This window comes from Orcinus orca, chromosome 3, assembly GCF_937001465.1.
Source record: "Orcinus orca chromosome 3, mOrcOrc1.1, whole genome shotgun sequence".
Lineage (NCBI taxonomy): Eukaryota > Metazoa > Chordata > Mammalia > Artiodactyla > Delphinidae > Orcinus > Orcinus orca.
The window spans coordinates 122261333-122279443 of NC_064561.1; the positions used below are offsets into that span (position 1 = coordinate 122261333).

At 38.1% G+C, this 18111-nt stretch overlaps 2 protein-coding genes across 3 annotated transcripts in view; one reads left to right on the forward strand and one right to left on the reverse strand.

The window, feature by feature from the left end:
* HOMER1 (homer scaffold protein 1) overlaps positions 1-18111 on the forward strand; it is a 608509-nt gene that overhangs the window by 276710 nt on the left and 313688 nt on the right. The window lies entirely within an intron of this gene.
* The window catches only part of CMYA5 (cardiomyopathy associated 5), a 108006-nt gene that overhangs the window by 34070 nt on the left and 55825 nt on the right, over positions 1-18111 (reverse strand). The window contains exons 3-8 of one of the 2 annotated variants that reach the window (XM_049707733.1): positions 15584-15679; positions 13979-14212; positions 12357-12379; positions 7951-8069; positions 2939-3088; positions 192-338 (exon numbers count right to left, since the gene is read on the reverse strand). In XM_049707733.1, coding sequence (XP_049563690.1) covers positions 192-338; positions 2939-3088; positions 7951-8069; positions 12357-12379; positions 13979-14212; positions 15584-15679 — 769 coding nt within the window. Of the gene's footprint in view, positions 1-191; positions 339-2938; positions 3089-7950; positions 8070-12356; positions 12380-13978; positions 14213-15583; positions 15680-18111 lie in introns of those variants that run through there. The other variant, XR_007476384.1, reaches the window with a different exon arrangement.

Genomic DNA, 18111 nt, shown 5'->3' on the forward strand with positions numbered 1-18111 from the left:
TCTTTTGTTTTGTGTCTCCCACACTTGAGTATGAGCTTTGTGAGAGGAGCCCAGTCTTATTTCTTGTTGTAAACCCAGCACTGCACAATACCCAGCGCACAACAGGTGCTTAACAAATGCTTATTGGTTGATCTTAATAGTCTGTGAAGAATTGAGTATTGCCTCCTAACACCCCCTTAACATCTCTTTACCTGTTCTAAAAATTGCCCTTTCGCTGGGCAGGCTACATCCGGTGAAATTCACAGCCATTACCCATACTTGATAGCATCGGTCAGGTTCTAAATCTTCAAAAACGCAGTAGCTTTCTTTCACCGTCACTCTGTATTCTTCTACCAAATCTAGCATAAAACACAATCATAAACTCTAGGGTATCTTCCTAAGTTAGTTGAAAGTTACATTTATTGGAAAAATGACACATTTTTCAGTGGGAAACACAAACTGATAAACTTACAGATACTACTGTGTGATAGATAGCACTTTAGAACGCTTAAAGCAACAGCATTCTGAAAGATATTTAGAATGACACAGTATTACTTGTGAACACTTACCAGAAAATAATAGTATAGTATATTATTATAGTATAATATTAATATAGTATAATAATTATTATACTATATTAATATAGTATAATAATATACTAATAGCATATTAGTAAGATCCTGAGCTTCATATTCTGCAATTAAAGTAACTTATTTCAATAGCACATACTACAATTGCAGAGTTTATGTTAACTTAAATCTCAGTAATGCATTCTCAAGAAAATTCTTAAGAAGCAATGCCAATATTTCAGGAGAGTATGTAATAAAATAAGGACAATCCCATGTTTTCTAAATTTATGATGTTAAAAAGCATCTTTACAGATTAGTAAATCATTTGTATTCAGTATGGTTTTCAAAGTTTCAAATCCTGCTTCCTTCTCATGAATTCCAGAATCCTTTCACCTAGAGATTTCCACAATTTATAGAAATACTTAAACACCTTTGATAGAGCATAAACTATTCTAAGAAATAACTTTGTTTAGTCAAGACATTTCCTAAAATTACTTACATTATTTTCAAGATGTTAGTAGTAAATATTACTCAATAACATTCTGAACACCTACCCCTTGGGCCAATCTGATTATTCTTACTGAAATTTTCTCTCCTTTTAAAAGAACAATTTTCTTTTCTAAATTAGCCTATGGTAATTCCAGTTGTTCTCTCTTATTACTCTATGATGTTACATCTTCAAAACCCCTCCAGTTAAGAAACCCAGATTGTTCCCTTTTAAAGTAAATTTAAGAGATCTTCAACTCAGAAGGTTTCTTCAACTGCATCTCTCTTTCCCAATGAGCTATACTTTCTGCGCAGAAAGTTTGGCTTAAATAATGTCATAAAGACATATACACTGAAAAACATTTCCCCATAACCTAGAACTTGTGACTGCAGTTTTCAATGGAATTATCCTTTTAGGCTAAGTCCTGTTAGCCTGGTACTCCTTTTAACAGAGCACATAACATATGTTACTGGAGACCTATTATTCACAGCATGGTATCACAGTCTAGACCATCAGATTAATGAACTGGCATCAGCAGAGTTCAAGGCATTGAATGAATGAGACACAGGACAGGTAAGTGGGGCATGGTGCGGGGGGTCGGGGGGCGGTGGCAGTGAAGCACTTTTAAAAAGCACTCCAGGAAATAAACAGTTGTTAAGAGGAGTCTTGGAGAGCCATGAAGTTCCATGATATAACTGGATATAACGGTGAAGTGTGGTATAACAGAACAAACACAGAGTCAAGCAAATAAAAACATAAGCTTTGGAGTCTGAAAGATCTGTATTTAAAACCTGCCCTGGTCCCGAGTAACTTGCGTGGTCTTGGGCAAATTATTTAATCTCACATCAGTTTTCTCATTTGCAAAGGTGGATAAGGGCACTTTCCTTGTTGTGCTGTGACAGGTATATGGTAATAGGTCCCCAATAAGATAGGAGTTCTTATAGACAAACTTAGCCAACTTTACAATATGCCTATGGTTGCTTTCTTACTTTTTTCCTAATTTAAATAAGTATCATATGACATCTGAAAAGACTTAAATACTGGTTAACAGTGAAATACGTTATAATTCATTCCTTATTACAAATTGGGTTCCTATGCCATGTCAATCCTGTCACATGCTCATCTGATTTCCAAAATACATGGGTCTATCCTTAACAAGCAACACAGAATGCCAGCAGTCCCAGCTCTGATTCATCAGGAAGTACAACCTCAAACTGCCTGGCTTCTAGGTCTTATTAGAGGTCCTAGAGATATTCACAGAGGCTCAACTATATGACGTGCCACCCATTCACCCTCCTAAGCACTTTCACCTCTATCTTCACATTAATTTGGGACACCAGAAGACTACACCATACAGTCTTCTCATGCCTTGAGAAGTGTGAACTCTGAATTTACCTTTATAGTTTGTTTTCAGCTTTTATCAAAGGTGGATCTGAGAAATGCCAACCATGACATCCAATGCTGCATTTGCACTAAAATTACTGTGGAGGACAGTGTCCTATATACAGCTCATTTCTCCTCTACAAAGTGGCACACTTTATACTTGTCTTTTAGACTTCAGTTCTGATTGAAACTTTGTTTTCAACACTTTGGTACATTACCTCCTGCCTGAAAATGAGAATCAATTTCTCCTGTTAACCTGAATACTCAAAGCCAAATTTGAATTTCAATTACAGTATTCATGTTGATCATTAGGATGATATTTATGCATTTTTGTTTTCCTTGATCCTGATTTCCAAATTTTGCTTACATGTTATTTCATTATACGATTGTTGGTTCATTGTTGTTTTTTAAGTGGCTACAAGTGCTTTGTGGAAAGAGTCATGATATGTATATGTTTAAATACTACACATTAAGATATAGAAATGTATGTATGCATCTGAATTTGTGTTAGCAATCCTACCATTTACTTCCTGGTCATCTTGTGGCTCCTCCATGCAGTAAACCTGGAATGAGTCAACGACATCTTCCTTGTTCACGCTCCAGTAAACTGCAATCGTTGTGCTAGTGGCAGAATTTGGTTCCTGAGGTTCTAATCTAGGAGGCTGTGGAACTGGAATATAAGCAAGATTTATTATCACTAATGCTGCTTTTATTGATTGATTTCTTTTTCTTTTTGCAAAAGTCACTTGTACTTACTGATAAAAATGGAAACAATACAGAAGTACATGGAGTGAAGCTGGGAGGGCTACCTTGTTCCCAACAGCCCCCAACCCTAAGGATATTCCTTGGAGGCAACCACTGTTACAGTTGAGTGTGTCTCCCTCCAAAATGTCTTGTCTGCATGTGTACATATATACATATAATATACATAGAAGTAAACAAAAAATGTATCTCCCAATGGGATCACTTGATAATATTCTTCTGTAATCCTATATTTAGAGCAATAAACTTATACAAGTTAGAGGATTCATCAAATGATTTGGTTTTCCTTCAAAACAAAACTTTGAGAAAGCATTGCTAGATAACCAATGTTGTATCCTTCTACATCAGTATAGAAACTATATTCAAATAGAGACAAATGAAACCGTTTTTAGCTATAGTTGCTATACTATCAAGGCTGAAAAAGACTTGCATGAATAAAATATCAAAATATACTTTCTGAAACTACTATCCCATTTTTCCATCTCCAACATGACTATACCTACAACTTTTTAAAACAAAATGTAAAAATTACATGGGGGAAAATGTACCCTATTAACTGATTCAAATATAAGGTTTAGATATCTAGTACAAATCCATTGTTCTGAATTTTAAAGACAACAATATTCTCAAGTGTTTTACCAGAGATTTCAAAGGTTTATAATTATGCATATTGAACATTAACAGCATATACGACACCATAAATCAAGCTCCTATACAATTCTCCTCCAAAATTTTTGAGATATAAAAGCATTGAACATAGTTTACAAATTAGAGGAAAAGGTTATTCCCATAGTTGAAAAGATGTCCTGTTTTTAAATTTATTTGTGTTGTTATTTTCCTGTCAACAGTTTCCTGAGAGATGAGCTTGCTGAATAATACAGGCCAAATTTTATGAGATTACTTTATTAAAAGTCAGCACTGAAGGGAAAGAAAACAAAGCTTAGTTCAACAGGAAAGTGGAAAGTAGAAGAAATAAATGGGTCTAAATTTAGTAAATGGAACAAAAAGAGACACATTGAAAAGATTCAATAAAGAGATAAAGACCTGAGGAAATACACAGTTATGAAAAATGAGAAGCAGGATAAGAGAGTGGGCAAGTTCATGGGCTTTGGAGCAGAGAGGCTGGCCTAAGGTTAAATGCCAGATCCCTCACTTAGGAGCTGTGTTATCTCAGCTTTGGTTCCTCCATCTTTAAAATAGGAAAACGACAATAATACCATTTCCTCCCAGGGCTGTTTTAAAAAGCAAGATAATGTATATTAAATGCTTAGCAATGTATCTGACACATAACCGGTGTTAACATTCAGAAAGCAACATGGCCTTTTGCAGGAGCACAGAAAATGGAGGGGAGAAGGCAGGAAGCCCCTGAAGATGGGAGCTGAAGTAGAGACCCATCATCTGGTAAATCACAGAGGGACCACAGAGGTAAGACATGCTGGGAGCCTGCATGATAAGGCAGGAAGCCTGCCTGTCAGAGCACCTCTGCAAGGACTGATAGTGGTTCAGAGACTCTTATACTATCTTTGACTTTTCTGTCTTCCCAGCAGGAAATCAGTGTCACATTGTAAAGGAGTCCATCCGGATAAATGCAGTTCAGTAAATTTTCATGTTGCCCAGGTTTATGGAAGAGCCAAGCAGATTGACTATTATCAATCATCTTTGAAGCAGTGCTGGAGAACTTCTTGAGGCATGAACGACGAACATGCTGCTTTTTTCTCTACTAATTATAAATTGAGCTATAGCTGCTTTTTAAAACTGGCAACATCTTTTCAAAAATCTCTCTCTCAGGTAACTTAACGAACTTAAAATTGATAATTGACCCCCAAATCAACAAATTTTAAGGAATAAGCAGTTGTAGGGAATTAAGTAAAGAATGTAAGCTAGAAATAATTTTGTACTTAATCTACTCCTTTAAAAACATTAAAATTAAAACATCTTTTTTCAAAGCAAGAACCACTTTTATTCTTCAAAGTATTCTAAAACTAAGAAGGGAGTATGAATATTCCATAGATGTAATCTAATAACAGTTGGCTGGATTTATAATTCCTGTGTGGCAAAAGGACATCTGAAGCTCAGATTTTATACGTTAGCAATGCTATTTACGCTTCTGTAGTAATAAACTTGAGTGGGAGTAATGCCAAAAAATGCAAAATGATTTTAAGGCTTCTTTGCCAGAGGCTAAGGAGCCAGGCACAGCATCACACCATGGATTCCCTCTGCCTGACAGTGTGCCCATAAAGAGCTGTCATGCTCGGCGAGCTAAGCACTAGATCAACCTGCACTTTAGTACCTGTGGTGGATACAGATTCCCACTAAACCTAGCTTTCAAAAAAGTCCCCAGGAGAACAGCATTATTTGCAGTAGCCAAAATGTGAAAGGAACCCAAAAGTACATCGATGAGTGAATCGATAATGGATAAGCAAAATGCAGTACAGACATCCAATGGAATTTATTCAGCTTTAATAAGGAAGGGCATTCTGACACGTGGTACAACACGGATGAACTTTGAGGGCATTATGCTAAGTGAAATAAGCAGTCACAAAAAGACAGATACTGCATAATTCCACTTATATGAGGTACCTAGAGTACTTTAAATTCATAGAGACAGGAGGTAGAATGGTGGTTGCCAGAGGCTGGGGGGAGGGGGTGGGGGCAGGAGGAATGAGGAGTTATTATTTAATAGATACAGTTTCAGGGCTTCCCCGGTGGCGCAGTGGTTGAGGGCCGCCTGCCAATGCAGCGGACACAGGTTCATGCCCCGGTCTGGGAGGATCCCACATGCCGCGAAGCGGCTGGGCCCGTGAGCCATGGCCGCTGAGCCTGCGCGTCCGGATCCTGTGCTCCGCAACGGGAGAGGCCACAACAGTGAGAGGCCCGCGTACCGCAAAAAAAAAAAAAAAAAAAAAGATACAGTTTCAGTCTTGCAAGATGAAAAGAATTCGGGAGATGGATTAGTGGTGATGGTTGTACGATGGTGGCTTCAACATGGTTAAAATGGTAAATTTTATTTTACGCATATTTTACCACAATTAAAAAAAAAAAGTTCTTAGGAGCAGAGTCCAGAAAGCCTTGGATGTCACTAATCTATAGTTACCCCTCCTTTCACAGCAGTGCACTCAGCCTCTTTGGTGTAGAGCAGTGGTTCAAGTGCAAAGACTCTGAAGCCAAACTCCACTCGCCACACACACCCCAAATAGCTGTGTATCTTGGGCAATATGAGAGGCGTTTCTCTGTTCCCTTTATTTCCTCACCTGTCAAATGGGAATAACAATAAAACCTACCTCCTAGAGTTGCTGTGAGATTAGATGACGGTCTAATTAGATAACAGTCTCCACACTGCCAGGCATCACGTAAGCACGGAAGAAATGTTAGGGGCTGCTCTGTTTCTCATCATAAAGTTCACATCCTTTCCTTATTGTATCTGTTTATTACAGTGATCAGATTAGCTTTTCAGGCACCCGGTGAGGACTTTATAGCTGAGAGATGTTGGTCACAAAATGAGCAAAAGCTATCTAGCAGCAAGTCAACACCCTGGGCTCCAATTCTGGGAAGCAGATGTACAACGAGTGCCATTTATATCTCAGAGACCAGTCTCCCCATAACAGTTTGAACTACTGGGACTGCCACATGCACTGTTTCTGAATGAATCATTAACACTTTGTGACAAATTTAACTCTGTGACCTCTAAAATATACAAAATGCCCTCTTATTGCCCATCAGATATTCAAAAGAATATCCTTCTAAATGAACAAGAGCATATAACGAATCCCTTAAAAGCAAAAGAGCTACTTTCTTGACCAGAATTTCTTGGTTTGCAATCGCTGCTCCATTCAAATGCTTCTTAAAGACATTACAAGAAAATACCCTTTTGTTCTGAGATATTTCTAGAGAAAATCCGTTAGGACAAATGACTGAATTTTTCATTTTATATAGGGTTGATGGGTTTTGTGGGGGCGGGGTGCTTTTTTGTTTTTCAGTTTTTTTTAAAGACACAGTAACCTTTTACTAGTTACTAAATTAAAACTCTTCCCACAGGAATGAAAGTTGTCAATTTGAAAACAGAAGTTGTCTTTAAGGTTTGCTTTGGAAGACTATAGCATCTTTTAAGGAGGGCATCTAAGTACATTTTACAGTAAGTGGAACTTGGTTACTTCACTGAAACACAGCAGCTTTGAAAAATCTAAAGAAATGTCATTGTCTTGTTTGTTAAAATAGCACATTAAAAAATATTCTGAAGAGCCGGCAGGATGCTTTTCACAGCTGAGTAGGAGGCTCCTGGCTACAGAGCATGATGCTGAGCTGTTAGTTCTCTAAGTTAATCTGTTTAGTTTGAAAAAAGGAAAAAGAACTCAATTGAAGAGGGGAAAACCACTCAGAAAGAAAAATCTGTTCAACACATATGAAAATATTTGATTTATTTTTCCTTCTATACCTGGCTGCTGGCATGAAGCAAATAATCTCTAGAAGAGAGAGAGAAATCCTCTTTTAAAAGGAAAAAATAAATAAAAGAGAGAAGACCCTTCGATTCCATTGCTACTTCCTTCCACCTCCACAATATCCCAGCACAGTCATAAAGCTTCAAATGGAAATGCAGTTTATAACTGAAATGGTTTGCTAGTCTCACGCTTTATTTCAGAATCTAGCTTTAAATTTTTACAGCTAAGATTTTTCTTTTTCCAGTTATATTTCCTTACATTCAAAAACTTTACAAAACAAATAAGAAAAAACTGTCAAATTTCATCAAGGTAAATAATATATTGAAGTTCCTACCAGCCACTTGTTTTAACATCTGGTTGCTTCTTGCCGAGCTGTCGTCATAATGTTCAAAAAGTGAAAACGCAGCAGGCATTTTCTCTAAAGAAGCAGTGCTCTCCATTGCAGAAAGCAACCTATCAGGAGGAAATATTTCTATATAAGTCAAGAAATTATTAGCATACAAAATGAAAGCTAAGAACAGTTATTCAAAATGAAGTTGTTGTTTTTGGTGGTGGTGATGGTGGTGGTTTCTGTGAGGTGTTGTATCCAAAAAGAATTTAAACTGTTTCAAAATCTGGAAATATATGTATAAAATCTATTCACAGGATTCTTCAGTGCAACTGGTAATATTAGAAACTCCATTCCTATACCCTTAAATCTGAATAGATTCCATTGAATTATACAGTCTTAATTTTGCCTCTATAAAGTTGGTCCTAAAAATGATTACATTATAATTGTTGTTTATACTCCCTGAAGATAAAAATGTTTGGAGCCCATCTGGAAATTCACATACTGTGTGATATCTTTGCTGTTTTCAACTGTCACTATTATACATCTCACCATTTAGTCTTTCAAGAAAATATGTTCACCTACTATGTGCCAGGCACTGTTCTGGGTTCCGGGATACAGCAATGGAGGAGGAAAGTCTATCTATTCTTAAAAGACTAAATAAGCCACAGTATATAAATTAATAGCTTTCTTTATACTCAAGAGCGTCTTAGGAGGGATGCCAACAAATACTCAGCATTGGTATCCAGGTGAAATCTGGACTTAAAATTAAAAAAAAAAAAAAAAAGGTAGATTCTGAAGAGGGAAAAGGGGAAGGGAGAATTGCAAAAACATTTATCTTTAGCATGAGGGGCCTAAACTTTGGTTGGGCTCTCTCCTCTGTGCACCTCACTCACAGAGGACTGGAATTACCTTCCAGAAATTAAGTCAACCACTAGGAACTCCATCAGCTTCATAATCATGGACGTTGGGGTTTGGGCAGCACAGACCCATCTCTAAGCCTTTCACCTGCTGTTGGAACTTTCTTCTCCTAAATACTTGTGTGTCTCCTTCCTCACTAAATTTAGATCTCTGTTCAAATGTCAGCTCTTCAGAGAGGGCAGCCCTCTCCCTTCTTCTGTTCCTTACTCTGTCGTGTTTTCTCCTCAAACTCATTACAACCTATGTGTTTTTGTCTGTCTACTTCACCTGACTATAATCTACATGCAAAAAAAGGACTTTGCTGGGTTTACTACTGTACTGTAATGTGTTACGTGGCACATAGTAGGCTTTTAATAGATATATTTTGAATGAATAAGAGGACAAGGTTTCATTTGGATGAGAATATCAGGATCTCAGGTCTGGAAAATTTATCAATATGAGGGGAAAAGATTATAAAATATAACTGAAATATTTAGAGTGCCCACTAGGCTTACTTGTGTTAGGAATAATAAAATTCACTATCATCTGATTTGGGGGAGATGTTCCAGTAGGGGCTTTGAAGAGGAGGTGACATTTGGTTGAGTCTTAAAGAATAAGTAGGAGTTTCCTAGGCAGAAAAGATAGTACGGGTGTTGCAGAGAGAAGAACAGCATGAATAAAGGCATGGGGTTGTGAAAGAGGCACTCAAGGCCCAGAGGGGACCATGGGCTACCTTGAGAACTGGGAAGGGGAGACAGTTAGAGATGACTTTCATATCCACCAAGAGTTTCCATTTTGTTTTTAAGGCAGGGAGAGCCATAGAAGTGTTTACACAGGGAAGTTTAGAAGAGTACCCTGGCATGAGTCTGAAGGAGGATCACAGCAAGTAGACTAGAGAGGTAGTGAGGCCAGTTGGGGGGACCCCACGACGCTCGTGATGAGGGAAGACAACATGAGCCTTAATTAAGGCTTTGGAGACGTAGAGGGTGGAAATGATAGGCTCAAAATGAATAAACAGGGGTGACTAGTGCACATACTAAGCCCTCTCAGTACATGTCACCGACGAAATGGAGGACTTTTTTGTAGCACAGAAGCTGTAGCTCTAGATAGAACACATAAAGTGTTTGAATTTTCCCTTATGCACTGATCTGTTCAATTTTAACATCAGTGTGTGTAAGGGCATCTTTTTATGAGCAGGTCCTACAATGGTTGTGACTCTCTTTCATTATTAGAACACAAAAAAAGCAAAACAGAGGAAAAAAAATTATCCTCTTAACAGAACAGCATTTTCTAAGCAAATGTGTTTTTTAAAATATGCAAATTTTGAGTCTAAATATCCTTGACAGCATTCTTTAATTTAAGCATTTTCAGTGTCGAGAAAAATCATTTAATATATGAGCACTGCCTTTAGATATATAATATGATGGCAGGGAAAAAAAAAGCAGCAAGGGGAAAAATCTAGGAGAAAAAGCTAGATAATTAGCATTTCTCACAGAAAGGAACACCGATGACATTGAGACTTTGAGGCAGAAGTTGTCTTGAGAACGTGAAAGGCTTCATTTTAGTGAAAAAAATCAAGCTTCATCATATGTGTGCACATTTAACAGGATTTTCTTTAATTGCTTATATTGCTTCACCAAATCCTGAATTTTGTTATCTTTTTTCTTTACAGAAAAATAATGGTTATCCCAAGTGTATGCTCCTTTAGGCAACATGCAGCTTCCGCAAAGATTAATTCATTGTCAATTGGACAATGAGATCAAAATTAATTAAAATGACACACAGATGAACAAGTTCAAGCACAAAACCAAAAAAAATGGTATTTAGAATTAAATGCATGTCAATTCGTATTAGCAAGTTAATATTCTAATGTTTAGAAAAGTAAAAACGTGAAACTATAGCATTTTTAAAGGTAAACACATTTGCAAATTTTCATTCATCAAGTTTTCTTGCTGATCAGTATCTTCCACGAGTGAATGAAATATAATAAATAAGCAAATATGCCCCTACATTGTCCAGTGCATACGGAATGGCACTCTAAATCCATATACTTTGGGGGTAAAAATAAATATTAATACTACTTAGAAGAAATGTGTAATTTTTAAAAAATAAACTGGGTATCAGTTTCCAGACCTGCCCGGTGTGCCTCTGACTCCTGCGTGAGAACCGGTACATGTGCAGGTGCCTGGTCCCACCTGGATTCTCCTGTAGTGGATCTGGGGTGGAGCTCCAGAAGCTTTGGTTTAACAAACTGCACAGGTAACTCAGAAGCCAGTCTGGGGCACCACCAGGCCAGAGCACAGGCTGTTATAAACCACAGGTTCTCAACCCTGCCTGTGCACTGAAATCACCTAGCAAGCTTTAAAAATACCCTGGCCACACCCCACCTCAGTTAAGCCAGAATCGCATGAGATAAGATAGAGGCATCAGCATTTTTTAAAGCTCCCTGAGTAATTCTATTTATAACAGAGCCACTATAATAAAACCCTTATTGATTAATGCCAATATTAATATACAAACTATTAAAGCATCTTGACAATATTCTGTTGAACATATTTTATTAAAGATAAATAAGATTCATCTGTACAGTTTTCATTATCTAAAAAATCAGGTTTCTAATCCAAACCCATCTTTCTATATTTTAATATATCACAAATACAAATTTCTGATTTTACTTTATGCTATTTCACAATTTGGCATTGAATGAAATGAACTGAAGATAATATTTACAATTTTAGAAATTTACATTAAAGGGGTAAAAATGATCTAAAAAAAAAAATTAGGCTCTAACAGGAGGAAAGACCTCAGGCCTGGCTATGAGGCAGAAGGGAAAACGTGTCATATCAGTATGAGTACTTCACTATCAGATGCTCCAGACGATAAGCATAGATCTGCTACGTGTTTTTATAGACAACATTTCCTGATTTCTTGTTGAGTGTTTTGCCTTTTAAATGAATGAAGAACTTCTCTTAGATTGAGTGTTAAAAAACAACAACAAAAACAAAACAAAATCAAAAGAGGAACATTCATTTAGGTGAGCTGAGCAGAAAAAGAAGATAAATTCATGCCTGTCCTCTGAAGAGAAAATGAGAGAACATTCCCTTAAGGTTACATAAATCATCAAATTGCTCAAGGCAGATACGAATGATTCTTTCAAATACTCATATTTAACCAGAAAGTCTAAGTATCTACAAAATGTTCTGTATGCAGTGACAGGAAAGATAGCCTAGTCTAGATTAGGCTGGAAATACAGAATACATCTCAACGAAGCAGTTAAAAATCTACATTATGATAATTGTTATTTAACTAAAGCACATGCAATTTCCTTTCAAAAGCTATCATTTAGCTTTCAAAAGCACTGTATCTATAATAAAAGTGCAAATCCAGGAGCTCACTAAATGTATGCATTTTTTAACTGGCAGCTCATTTTCTATAAAGCATCAAAATATTAAAATAAAGCATACAGTCATGCTAGTCTCAGTTGCCACTACATTGTGCCACATTTTCTATACCTTTCATTGATTTCCTCAAACGACTTATGGGGGAATGAGAGAGATTGAGAGAGGAGAAGGGAGGGAAGGAGGGAGGGAAGAAGGGAGGGGGGAGGGGAGAGAGAGAGAGAGAAACTAATTAACAACCAAAAGGAAAACCAACCTCAAGCATTAAGATCACGTATGTTCTAAAAGTCATTACTCCTCAGCCACCTTTGAGGCTGTTTCCTCTGGGGGGCTTCATTCCAGGCAGCAAAGAAATTAGTGCTCAGAAGGGGTGGCGGACAGGGTCTGGGATGGAGGGGGCTTTAGTTTTACTCTCTACCATCAGCAAGGCCAGCAACAGTTGCTTCTGCTCTGCTTCTCTATTCATTAATAAATGGCTTAGCTTCCAGAATAGAATTCTCTGAAGCAAGGAAAGTGACTTAAATTCGTTCAATGTGGAGATAAAGCAAAATGTAATCAGTAGTTATCTCTGGGTGATACCTTCTCTGTGCTTTTCTGTACTTTCCAAATTTTCTGAAATGGATATATATTACTTTTATGAGGAGGAATAACATGCTTCCTTTTCTACAGCTTGTTCTTCTGGAGAGGAGAAAATATTCTTATCAAACCAAGGTAAGGTTCTTAGGAAACACAAAGCACTTTATTAGTGCTAGACTTCCAAGGAGGTGCTTAAGTTTAAAATGCTAAAGCTTTGCCTTAATTAAGCATAAAGCAACTGAATGATTTTCATCCTCCTTTGAGGATGCCATGTCCACCTCACCCAAATTTGCACTGGATGGAGGCATCCCCAAAGGCAAATCAAAAGCCTAACATTGCCCCATTTGGCCTTGTTCTATCTCCAGTCTTTAGTAGAAGGCTGGGAGGATTGCGGAGCTTTGAAAGGGAGGTTCCCACTCATCATAAAATGGTGCTTTTCTCGTTTGACAATTAGGTTTAGGATTGCCTTCAGGGAAAACATCTCCATCACTCCTGGTTAATCCTGGCTCCATGGAGAACCAGTATTCTACTGAAGGTTCTAGGGAATTAGGAGAGCAAAGAGCTGTCTCTGTGAGTAGTTTGAGGAGCACCCAAGGGACTCTGTCCACAAGGTACTTGCTTGAATTAAGGAATCTGATCACCAGGAAGACCCTTGTAAAAAGATCAACATGGTACCTGAGAGAGGTATCATGTCATCCTTTTGCATGCTGAAAGTGTACCAAAATGTTACTCTCCACTTGGTAAGGTTCAGAGGCAATGGTCCCTATGAGAGGTCATTTCAGATTAGGGAGTGGGAGTGGAGGGGGGAGAGGCACTGGAAGATGAGGCCAGCACCCAGGGAGCATGGCATGAATAAAGTTTTTAGGCTGCTTTCCCTCCCTCTTAGAAGGTGACCAATCCATTGTGACAGAGCAGAAAGATGATGCTGCGGCCTGGCTTCCATGTGTCCTTCAACTGGATCTGGGTGTTACGGCTTTAAGGATTGGCTGGGCCTTTTCAATAGGCATGAGGCATGCCCTAATAACTTTTAAATGAGAATTATATAAACCCCACATAGAGATATAAATCATCTTAGGGAATAGTAAAAGATGAGTTTTTTTAAAGTAAACTTGGGTCAGAGTGGGTTCAAGGTGTCTGGACCTGTTTGAATTGGTGCTTACAGTCAAGAAAACAGTCTCATCAAGCTCCTCGACTTCTCTCACGATGGTCTCCAGGGTGTCCTTGGCAGTGTCCATGCTCTGCAGAAAGTGGACCATCTGGTCATGTAGGAACTCCATCTTCTTTTTCTTCACTTCCTCAAAGCTCTGGGCTTTCTCATCATACTGCGCTAAAACCTTTTTCATCATTTCCTCATTCTGTTCTTCTAGGCTTTTCTCATTTTTACTACAGTTTTCCTTTAAAAACAAACAAAAAACCCTTCTGAATGAAACAAGAAGTGCGTGTGTGTGTGTTTGTGTGTGTGTTTTAAGAGAAATACTAGCCTTTAGAATAATTAACCTCTGGCATCCTGGTAAGAGAATCACAGATTACATGCAGAGTCTAAATTTCCAGCCCACCAACCCCCTTTGCCATAGTTAGCTTTGCAACAGAATTCACTGTAAGAGAACTGTCAAGAAGGATTTAGTTAATGAAACACACATAAAAATGTTTGTAGGGAAGTATTGCCTACCCGCATTCCCACATGATAAAATCTGAAAGTGGCATCACAGTGAATGAAGATCAGGTAGCAGAGAAGGTTTAGTGCCATTTTCACCACTCCACTAAAATCATAGTGTGAGGGAGGGCACAGCCAGTGTATTGGACAGGGTGCTACATTCATAAATGCTCTCCAGGGAAGGGGTAGCTTCCACCAGAGCAGGAGAAACTTTATTGCCCGTCTGGACAAACTCAGATGCTTAGAGGGCTAGTGATAAGGTGATCATATTACTTACTGTCTAAAAGGAACACTTTGGTGTCAGTGAGGGGTAGGGGGCAATAACACTAAAAATAATCAACAGGTGTTAACTGATCTACAACAGGAATTAAGCAGACCTCTCACAAGCAAACTGGGATGAGGAGTCACCCGAGTGATGGGGAAACTGTGCACCAGCCTTCCACAGGGGCCCTCTACCAGTCCTGACTGACAAGTAAGGATGCCTGGGCTGTGATTGTATATGGATGGAGCACTGCTACCCCCTTCTTTCACTGCAGAGGGAGCAGGGTCAGCATGAACTCATCGAAGACAGTGGTACCATGAGAGGCACTCATCTGTCCTGGGCATGAAATACTGGGCAGTGCTTTAGAGCACCTCTGCAGAGCTAACCCAGTGAAAAGCAGGATGGTAGGGCAAGTCAGAACTCAGACCTGAATTCAAATCTTGGCTCTCAACTTACTATAAACTTACTATGACCTTGGTTAATATATTTCACTCTAAGTCTCAGTTTCTTATCTATAAAATGGGGGCAATAATAATAATAATAGCTCCTATTTCATATGGTTACTGTAAGGATGAAATTGGATAAAGCATGTAAAGCAGTTGCCCTATCATAGTAAGTGCCTGATAAATGTGCATGTGTTTTTAAGGGCAATTCATTTATCCTTAGAAAGTAGTCTCACTGATGAAACAGAGGGAAGACTTAAGGACTTTACTTTTAATGGAAGAAAACCAACAATGGCAAACCACATATGCACACACAAACCCCAATTCAGGTCCTTTTAGCTTAGAATCATTTATTTGTGATGCCATGAGCAGACCAAGTTAAAGTAAAAAGGATAAGGTAACCTACCTCAATGGTATTAAAAAAGGATTCTATCTCACTAACAAAGGCTTCAATCCTCAAGGATTTTACTTGTAAATCTTCTAGAAAGTCTGCTAATTGAACCTGAAGAAAAGAATTAAGATATCCTTAGTATATGAGATTTGAGAAAAGAACTTCAAGCAGTGAATTCCAATTTTCTTATAAATTTAGTATGTTTGGTAGAGAGCCACTATATCATGTTCACTAACAAATCAATCTTTAACTTTTCCTTGCTGCTTCATCTAAATTGACTATAGGTAATGTATGATAAACAATTAGGAGGTTTGTGAGTGACAGCAATAGTTTATTTTCTTATGCAAGAGGAAGGACTTCTTGGTAAGCTGGTGAGTTCAAAGCATACTTGTTTTAGTAAACTATGAATTGAATTCTTCCTCCTTAATTAGGCCTTGATTTTTATATATTGTCATTCCTCTAAGATGGCAGACTTTTTTCTGAACTGGTCCAACATATCTGAGTAGACTTCTCACATTCGCACCAATGGTTTCAGGTGTTCCTGCCCCACCTGATCCTGAGAAGGTGAACAGAGTGTCACCAGGCCGAATGTCTAGTATACCAAATGATGAAAACTATCTACTACAGAGACCTTAAGGTTCTAATGACCCTCAAAGGGTTAAAATACTCTCAAGGAGTGACAGCCAACTAGAAAATGCATGGGTGATGGGGGAAGATGGTACCTATTAGTTATAAAACTAGCTGCAATCTATCCTGTGAAACTTAACAAGTAACAACACAATAAAAGAGCTTCCGTCTGCCTGATTCACTATCCACAGAATGATGGAGAAATTACACTGAGAAAAGTCCCTTCAGGATCTGGTCTCTGCTTCCCTCTCTAGCCCCTGCCTCTTCTCCACAAGCCCCCAGGCTCCAATCACACAAGCCCCACCTTTCCTTGGACTCTTTCCCACCTAATGTGCCTTTTTATATGGCATTCCCTTTCTCTAGAATGTCCTCTCTGCCCTTGTTTACTAGAAGAACTCTATCTTACTTAAGGCTCACCCAAGCTTCACCCTTTTGTGACATCTTTCCTATCCTTCCCAGTCTCCCTCCACCATTTCATTTACTCCCAGAGGGTTCCTGTCTCAGAACACTGTGCTCCCATAATGCTGTATGATCTGGGGGAGCTACAAGTCTATCTTCCTTTATTTTTGTTTTGTTTTTATTCTCTATGATTAGCACAGTTCTTGACATGGAATGCAAGGTCAATAAATATTGAGAAAGAAGGAAGGGAGAGAGTGAAGGAAGAAAACAAATGACAGATAAAAGATAAGGCACCACAGAGGGGATGGAGTGGTGGGGAGAAGCCAGGACCTGGATAATCTACAAATGCAGCCATCAGTTCCTGAATAATCACAAATGGCCTACTCACAAGATGCTAGAGAATTCTCAAGTGACAATTTTTTAAATTTAATTTTTAAAATGTGCCAACCAACTCAATCTTCACAGTTGATTTAATGAACGAAGCAAGTCTCTGGCTTAGTCAATTTGTTTTCCACTTTCTCTTCATACTATATGGAGAAGGTCCAGAAAAAAACTTTAAAATGGTTTTAAAGCAGGAGACATCATATCTCCCTGCTTTTGAAATTTGTTTTAAATTAACAGTACTTATAATTATTTTTTTAATTTCTAAAACTCATGGAGATAAACAAAACATAAATAAGAAAGCTAAAGAAAATCTAGTCTTCTTTCTACTGACAGTACCCAGTAGTTGTTAGTTAACAAAACCAAGCATCATCAAAGAATGGGGCATATTTCACTGGTGTTGATGCATCCCAATGCCTGAGATTCCAAAAAGAAATTGACCCATGCCCTACCCCAAACTTGACCGGGTAAAGTTTCAACAAAATTTCACCCTGGAGATATAAAACCAATATCATATCAGTTGAGAAGGATTACTTTTCCAGGAAAAAAAAAAAAAAGCCAAGATTCTAATATGTTTTCCTACTGAATCAAAATGAGCCTGACAATCATTTATCAGTGACCTAACTGAATAATCATATTGAAAATTGCTACCATTAGGAAGGCACTAAGCAGAGCAACATGGATACACAGTCAAGGGCATGAGCTCTAGCATCAGACAGACCTGGGTACTAGTCCTAGTGCTGTCTTCTATGACCTTGGACTTAAACTATCTGAGCCCATGTCATTATCTGCAAATCGATGACAATGACAGGGTTGTCATATGGATTAAAAGATATCTTGTATACAAAGACCTTAACACATTGCCTGGCCCACAGTAAGTGCTCAATTCTTGCTATTACTTGCAATTTTAGATGATTCTGGCTACTATATGGAGAATACATTGATGAGGTAAGGGTGGAGATTCCAGTTAGAAGGCTACTGAAAGGTAGATGAGAATCTTAAAGACTAAATGTTTGATTTCCAATAGTATCTCTGAGGGAGTAGAATACTTATAATCACATACATGAGGATATATGTTGCGACTAACTTTCTAACATTGGGAGTCTATAGACATAGCCAGAAGGAATGCAAAGTTT